Here is a 9,076-nt window from a genome sequence, read left to right on the forward strand (position 1 = left end):
AGTTAGACGATTACAGGCCCATAACTCTGCTAAACACAGAGTTGAAGATTTTGGCCAAGGTCCTGTCGAATCGGCTGCAGGTTGTTATCAGCGAGTTGGTTGAACCAGAACAGAACTACGCTGTGAAGGGGAGATCGATTCAGAAGAACTTGCACCTGATCCGCACGATCCTAGAGGGAGGGATAGATGACGACATGGAAGCCGCGCTGATCAACTTAGATCAGTCCAAAGCTTTCGCTAGGGTCGACCATCGTTTCTTGTCATCTGTCTTAGAGGCCGCCGGTTTTAAACCGGACTTCTGCAAGTGGATCTCCGTGATGTATTGACAGCCCACAGCCGTCGTGCAAGTCAACAGAAAGCGCTCGAAACCATTTGTTATCTCTCGGTCGGTTCGTCAGGGTTGTCCGCTGTCGCCCCTGCTCTTTGTCCTGGCTTTGGAGCCCCTGCTCCGCAAGCTGAGACGTGGGGAGACAAATTCGGCCCTGCGCAGAATTGTAATACCTGGTGGCTCAGCCGCCAAGGTATCCGCGTTCGCCGATGATGTCACGGTCTTTGTGTCAAACTTCAGAGACATCGAGATCGTGTCGGAGGCACTCGCTCAGTATGAAAGAATTACAGGGACCTAGATAAACCGCAGCAAGTCGGTAGGACTGCGGTTGGGCGCCTGGAGTGGCAACACCAACCTCCCGGTGCCCTTCAGCTGGACAGATGGCCCGGTTCGGATCCTTGGCGTGTGGTTCGGACCGGGTCTCCAGCTTGACAAAAATTGGTTGGAGGTACGGTCAAAGGTGGAGGCTGCAGTCAATTCGTGGCTTCCTAGGAAACTTTCCTTACAGGGTAGAGCTGAGGCGTGCGCCACTTACGTCTTTCCTCTCATCCTTTACCGACTAGCCGTACTTCCCCTGCCTGCACAACACCTAACAGCTCTTGTCAAACTCTTGTCCTCACTTCTTTGGGACAGAGGAAGACACTGGGTGAGCAGACAGGTCTGTATTCAACATCCGTGTGAGGGAGGCTTGGGAATGCCAGACTTGAAGTGTCATCGAGACGCTGAGAGGCTGGCCTTCCTGAGCCACTATATGCAAGATGACCAACCGTGGCACCCCGTGGTTACTACCGCCTTCCCCGACCTCATTCTTGACCCTTCTATTGAGAGCCGTCGCAGGCCGTGGGGAGAATCTGCCTACATGAAAGAGTGCCGAGCCGCGCTAAAACGACTACCAAGGTCCAGCAACCTTGTGACTGCTACCCGTAGGGAACTCCACAGGGATCTAGCGAAGGGGGCTGCTGACGACCCGCTATGCGCGCGTTTGGGTTAGCAGCAGAGTGAGATCCGCTCCGCGTGGAGCTGGGCGCCAGGTTCGAGTCATCTGAACAATTCGGAGTTCTCTCTTACCTGGCGATTGGCCCGAAATGCACTTCCACTTAACAACGCACAATGCAGTTCTGGATTTTTGGAGTCGCCTGATTGTCCCCGTTGTGGGACAACAGCCGTAGAAATGACTGATCATGCTTTCTTTGATTGCTGCGAACTCCGCCGGTACTGGTCGTATGTCAGTGAGGTGATGGCTCGCATCGATCCTGAGCAACCTCGCCCAATTACTGTATCCAATGTCGTGGACAATGTGAGGCCACCGTTGGACCGGGAAAGACAAATGGTCTATGTTACAATCCTGGCCGTGGCGAGAATGATGATTTGGACGTCACGTCTTCAAGGTTGCCGGGGGGGGGTTGTCTTTTTCTGATCAGGATATGATTGCTTTCTTTAAACACCAACTATGGGTGAAGATCAGATGTGATAGAAGAAGGCTGCATCGCGTGGCATTTGACAGAAGATGGATACATGTAGCAAGTCTGTGTGTACGAAGAGGAGCCAAATTTGAATACGTGTTCCCTGCCTAGGTGTGGAACGCGCAGTTCCGTAAAGTAAAATTTTACAAATAGCCTCTCAGCTAGCTGAGTGTGTGTTCCATCCCTCCCTGATTAGGAAGCCTCCAAGATCCCCATCCCCTCTTTCTTGCAATTTTTGTTTTCACCCCCTCCTCTAAATTTCACTCATCTTGGAGAGAAAGAAATACAAACTAACCCCCATTCCTTACCCACAAAATTTTCTTTTCTCCATTCACCCCCATCTAGAGGGCATCCCCACTTAGAGACTGACCCGCAGAAGCCAGGTTCCTTTTACAAACCTAGTGGAACGGGCAGTCTATCAACTAGACGGGGTTGGGAGGGTCCTATCAATCCCCCCCCCCCTTTTTTTCCCCCGTCCTCGACACGAATGAATTATTGTACCATTTTTATTGTTATCTTTTTTTGTTTTTACACGTCAATAAAAAATATTTTAAAAATTGGGAGTTAAGTAGGATGTCCCCCAGTATGAAAGGGTGAATGTGGTATTATGGTGAAAGATACTAGCTGGGAGAAACTTTTGATTTTGTTTAGTTCTGGAGTGACAAGGATGACCAACGACACCCACAATCCCTCCCCCCACCCTTTTGAGTTGGCCATGTGCCTAAGTTTTTTGTTCATCGTTGATTTTCAATGTATTTTTAACATGAATAAAGGATTTAATATCTCAAAGTGTAGTATCTGTTCTTAGAAATCAAACTAATATATGAAAAATATATAATACGCATGTTTTTTTACTGTGTCTTTTTGGCTAAGATCAAAGTGTAGTATCTGTTCCGGCAGATGCTGCACTTAAGATAATTTGTACCAGTCAATGGAGGGGAAACCCTCTATACTGGGACAATTATTATTTTTGGTAACCAGAGTGCCCCCTTTTTGCCTGCTTTTGGGGGAGCTGGTTTTTGCCTCACATTAAAAACGGCCTTGTGCCTAATTTGCTCAGTGGGGGAGCAAATAAATACCATCTGTTCCTAGAATTCAAGCGGTCTCATCATTTTTGTAGAAACCAACGTTACTCGAAAATAAGGAGTGTAGGCCTCGGATGTGATCAAATACAATCACTCTTCTTATATGTTTATTTACATTTTAAAACAGTAAAACGGATCTCGCTTCCTGTCTAGACATCTCTCTCTCTCTTTCTCTCTCTCTCTCTCATATATATATATATATATATATATAATATATATATATATATATATCACCAAATCCATTAACTCTCATTTCGTATTATATTAAAATAGGTTGATTAACTCGTAATATGCCTCCCACTTCCTGTCTCTCACCTTCCTCCCTCTCAATAGAATTAGGTCGTAGTGTTACTCATATAAAAAAGGAAAATGGCCGTTTTTTTGTTTTGTTTTGTTTTGTTGTGCAAACGGGCGTCGATAGTCTCAAGCCTAATATTTTTAAGCGTTTTTTTTTTTTTGACTTACATATCATTCTTGCGTATTATTTTTGGTTTAAGTCTCGGATTTTACTATTTGTAATTTGCTAATAACTTTGGTAACGTTGTCATAGCGTAGAAATTTATAGTTTAATTTTTATTAGCGTTACATTTTTATTTACCGATAACAACAATGTTTTTATATACATATGGCCATTACAGCTTGCTTACGTCAGGGTCACGTGACATGGCTCAGCGTTTATTAAATTACGTATAAATATCATTTATAAAAAAAAAGTAGTTACCTCCCTTTGTTCAAACTAATTATATCGACCACTGCTCCTTTCTGAAAGCCCTATTTTGATTGGCTAAGATGAAGCTCCTTGGCCAATCAACAAACATTTAATATTAGCAGAATTCTGGAAAAACAGATTCGCCCTCTTTTTGAATCAATCATCGGCCTATAGACAACTATGGAAAATCTCTCCTAAATTTGCCGCCGAATTTTGATTGAACTTTTTCAGGGAGCCGTCCAAGACTTTTGGACACTAAAGAACTTTTTATTGGACTTCTAAAGCCGCAAACACAATTAGTTTTGCAAGAACCTTTTCTTTGTAATATTTTCAATTTAATATACATAATTTTCTCCAATTCTTGTGTGAGTTCAGCAATCTTTATTTCTGTATTTCCCACTTCCTACTTCAACAAGACACCAGCTCCCGGCAATCGCCATATTTTGCAAAACTAAATAACGTTTAGCAGCTTGTTGTGAAGAAAAAAAATAAAAGGAAGAGAAGATTTGAACTCCTGAGGATATTTGCAAGGAAAATGGAAAAAGGAATACCAATTTGAGAAGTCCCTCTTAAAAAAAAAAAATTTTATTTCGTTTCCAAAAAAAAACGAACAAATAGTATTTCTGCCTTTGTTAAATTTAAAGGTTTAAAATTCAATGAACATTTTAAAGGAAAAAAAAAATTATTTCGTTTCCAAAAAAAAAACGAACAAATAGTATTTCTTCCTTTGTTAAAGGTTTAAAATTCAATGAACATTTAAAAAAAAAAAATTTATTTCGTTTCCAAAAAAAAACGAACAAATAGTATGTCTGCCTTTGTTAAAGGTTTAAAATTCAATGAACATTTTAAAGGAAAAAAAAAATTTATTTCGCTTCCAAAAAAAAAAAAACGAACAAATAGTATTTCTGCCTTTGTTAAAGGTTTAAAATTCAATGAACATTTTAAAAGAAAAAAAAAATTTTTTATTTCGTTTCCAAAAAAAAACGAACAAATAATATAATATTTCCTGTTGTATTATTAAAAGTTTGAAACTTTCTACTGACTGAAGTTCGCGTAAAGCAGGCATCATTCGTTCAAGAGCGTGGCGTCGTACATACGAATGTAAATAAACATGGCCTCCTTATATAAGGGCGATAACTCCACTTATGCAAACTTCCGTCCAAGGGCCATAACTCCATTTATGCTAAGTTCCGTCCAAGGGCCATAACTCTTCTCGGCCTATCCACAGACATTATCAACAATACTCCCACAAAATTTAACTTGTTTAAAAAAAAAAAAACAACTTAAAACCATCATCCTTTCCCAAAACAAAACAACTGTAAAATGGATGATTTCCGGACCTTGAAGGGTGTTAGGGCGCTCATGGACTCCAGAAACGTGTTAAAGGAAGATATTTCCCTTAACACGGACATGTTGGAAGAACGCGAAGGTTTGAGAAAAAAAACCTTCCAGGAGGAAGAAGCTATAATTAAGGAGTTGCAGATTGAGGTCCGCTCCTTAAATGATAAAATTAAAGGGCTGTGTATAAAAGCAGAACTTGATTTAAGGGAGTGTGGATTTGTTGAGGAGCAAAGGAGGGAAATTGGCTTTCGAGCTAATATTAATGATCGCCTTGCCGACATTGAAAACTCTATTGAAAACCCCACCACATCACGGAAAAATGAACCTACCTCTGTACCTTTGTTTTCTGTCCCCAAGTTGCAGTGTGCTACCTTTAGTGGAATCAATCCTTCCAAATTTGAATATAAAAATTTTATTGCTCAATTCAAAAACTGTACTGAGTCTATTGATTCCGGCAGGGCAAAATTAGCCTTATTGAAAGGGTATTTGAGTGACTATGCCTTGCAATTGGTTTCCCATCTGACCTTGGAGGATGGTAATTACGATGTAGCGGTGGATTTGCTGACCAAGGAATTCCTGGATGTCCCCTTTATAATAAGTGAGATCTTCAAGCAGATCATTTCTACTTCTCCTCAATATGACCCTGAATTTGTGGCTGTGAAGCGATACCTTGCTGAGGTGAGAGCGGATTTATCCGAATTGAGGACTTCATATCTGATAGATTTTTTTGAGGAGAACTCCCCCGGATTTTTGCTGGTCAGCCATATTATATACGAAAAGTTGCCAGTTGCCTTGAGAAGGGAAATTAACCACAGAGTGGGCACGAGTTACCCGTCTCTAACACAAATTTTTGAAAATTACAATGAGGCAGTTCGTGCTCTGTCTCGAAATAAAAAACTTTTTCGGGTTACGGAAAACCCCTCGAAGAATGATAAAGGGCAGGTCAAGACCTATGAAAAAAAGAATGGTGATGCTGCTCTACAGAATTTCACTACAAGCTCTTCTGGAGCATATTGCAAACTTTGCACATCACGTGGCCACACTATGCTAAAATGCACCAAGTTTGCATGTTATGAAGCCAGAGTTGAGAGGTGCAAGCAGCTGAAACTGTGTACAGGATGTTCCAGCTTAAAACATAAAAGTGAGAATTGTCCTGGACTCCAGAGCAAATCACCCCTCACGTGCAGCTTATGCCTTTCAAAGGCGCATATTGCACCCCTGTGCAACACTAAGAGAGTGGTTTCTCTATTCTCTCACGTTTATGAAAACGAAATCATATTGCCTGATGTAGCTATTTCTTTAAATTATGGATCTGAGAAAGCTACTATTAACTGCCTATTGGACACAGGGAGTCAGCGTTCATATTTTTCTAAGAAAATATTAAAGGAGCTGAGGTATCCTGATGGAAATTCTGATCCAACCGATTATCAAATGAAGACCTATGCGGGTGTGACTATGAAGCGATTTGAACAGGTTGTCTTGAACGTTACCGTGGGAAAGGGGAAACAACTCCCTATTCCTGTTTTAATCGATGATGGATTCAGTATGCAGTTTGAGTTCGCCAGCTTTGGCCAAGTGAAGTCCAACCTGAATGAGTTGAAACACAGATTGGCATTTTCAAATGAAAAACAGGGTGATTCCATAACAATTCAGGGTATCCTGGGAGTTGACATATTTCAGTTCATGGAGGGTTCCAGAATCATTAAATGTATGAATGGACAGGCCTGGGATTTGCCTCAAGGGATTGCCCCATTTGGTAATGTACAACACTTTTTGTATCCTCATCAAGTCAGTCCTGTGAGATGTGGAACTTCCAAAACAATTGTCAATTATCATACTAAAATATCCAAATATGCCCATTGCCCTGAGAAGTGGCCTACGAGTACTTTGAGCTGTCTGAGCCCGGAAAATAAGTGTCATGTGGAAAGTGTTTTCCATAATACATTGAGTGAAGCTGTTAGGGAACCACTGATTCCATTTGACAGGTTCTCGGACTTCAACAAGTTGTGTCGATCAACTGCTTTCGTATTCAAGTTTGTGCATCGATGCAGAAAAGTGAAGAAACATTCAGATCCAAAATAGACAGCCACGAATTACCTGATAAAGATGATGCAATTGCAATCGTTTGAAAAGGAAATTGCTTATTTGAAGAATCCTCTTGACAGGGAAATCCCAGTGCTGGTGAAGAATCTTAACGTTTTCATCGATTCTGATGGGATTTTGAGAGTGGATGGTAGAATTGCCAATTCGACAAGATATGACTACAATTTAATCTATCCAATATTGCTTGCAAAACATCACTCTCTTACAAAATTACTGATTATGGATAGCCATAATCGATGCAGGCATTTGGGTATTGGTACGACAGTGACCAAATTGCGGTTATCCGGATACTGGGTCCCACAGGCAAGACAGTCTGTGAAGACTGTGATTTCTAACTGCAATACCTGTAGGAAATTCAACAGCCTAGCCTTCAAATACTCCAAATTGACAAATTTGCCAAAACACCGTGTTAGATTAATCAATCCTTTCCAACACACAGGCATAGACTACACAGGTCACATCTGGGTACAAAGAGATGGAAAGTCTCATAAAATGTATTTATTAATTTTCACATGTATGAACGTGAGGGCTGTTCACATTGAACTTGTACCTGATATGAGCACACAAGCCTTCATTCAAGCCTTGATTTGGTTTTCAAATACCTATGGAGTTCCCAGTCACATATACAGTGACAATGCACGTTCCTTTAATGCAGCCTTAGGTGGTGATGTAATTAAACATCACATAAACAGTAATGAGTTCTGTAACTCATATTCAAGCGCTGGCATTAAACACATAAAAATACCCTTATACTCCCCTTGGGTTGGAAGTACTTGGGAAAGAATGATCAGAGTGATAAAGTCATGCCTATTCAAAACACTTGGCCGATCTAAAATCAGTTATTTTAACCTTCTAACCCTTCTATCAGACATCAAAAGAGCCGTGAACTCTCGACCTCTGACCTACAGATGCTCTACCAATATTGATCTGCTTCCCTTAACACCCAACTGCTTCACTCATCCAAATATAAACTGTGAGCTCTCCTTCCAATCTGACACACCCAGTTTGGTTGAGACAGAACCAATAACTAGGTCTCTCCTTGTGAGTACCTTGGAAAGCAGAGAGGAATTAATATCTAAATTCAAAGAGATGTGGCACGATGAATATTTGCTAAGTCTGAGGGAGAGTTGCAAGGATTTACACGAAATCGAATTTCACAATAAAATAAATATCAACGACGTAATACTCGTCAAGAATCCGGCCAAGTCCAGGCCCTTCTGGAAGCTGGGCAGAGTTATTGAGCTATTTAGTGGCAACGATGGCAAGGTTTGTTCTGCTCGAATAAAAAGAGGTGATGGTGCAGTGGAAACACATAGCCTCAAACATTTATATCCGTTGGAGTTATCACTCACTCATAACCACTTTCCTGACACCCCAGCAGATGAGGAATCTGATGAATTTGCATCCCACCCTATAGAAGAATGTAAGGACCCATCGGAACCTTCAGAAGAAATGGCCAATTACAGGCCTAAAAGGATAAAAAAATCCACATCTAATCCTGAATACATTTATTATTAAAAAAAAAAAAAAGAAAATTTGCATTGTAAATGGGCCATAATAATGCCCAACACATTAAGGTATATTCTACCTGTTAAATATTTCTATTAAACAGAATATTCTGTACAATTTAATTTATACATTACATTTATTATTAAAAAAAAAAAGAAAATTTGCATTGTAAATGGGCCATAATAATGCCTAACACATTAAGGTATATTCTACCTGTTAAATATTTCTATTAAACAGAATATTCTGTACAATTTAATTTAAACACTTTACGTAGCAATCACAAATATTGTAACTGATTGCCTTTATATAGCATGCAACGATTTCAATCGTCGCATTATTTGTTGTTGTTGGGAGAGTATAAAAAAAAAGTAGTTACCTCCCTTTGTTCAAACTAATTATATCGACCACTGCTCCTTTCTGAAAGCCCTATTTTGATTGGCTAAGATGAAGCTCCTTGGCCAATCAACAAACATTTAATATTAGCAGAATTCTGGAAAAACAGATTCGCCCTCTTTTTGAATCAATCATCGGCCTATAG

At 40.4% G+C, this 9,076-nt stretch overlaps 1 protein-coding gene across 1 annotated transcript; it reads left to right on the forward strand.

Annotated features, from left to right (window-relative positions):
* The first annotated feature begins 7,032 nt into the window (after nucleotides 1-7,032).
* On the forward strand, nucleotides 7,033-8,547 carry LOC145261579 (uncharacterized). The gene has a single exon (XM_080119780.1). The coding sequence runs from the start codon at nucleotides 7,033-7,035 to the stop codon at nucleotides 8,545-8,547; it is 1,515 nt and encodes a 504-aa protein (XP_079975906.1).
* Nucleotides 8,548-9,076: the final 529 nt, after the last annotated feature.

The sequence above is a fragment of the Euprymna scolopes genome, chromosome 3 (assembly GCF_053919585.1).
Source record: "Euprymna scolopes isolate OS-2025 chromosome 3, ASM5391958v1, whole genome shotgun sequence".
Lineage (NCBI taxonomy): Eukaryota > Metazoa > Mollusca > Cephalopoda > Sepiida > Sepiolidae > Euprymna > Euprymna scolopes.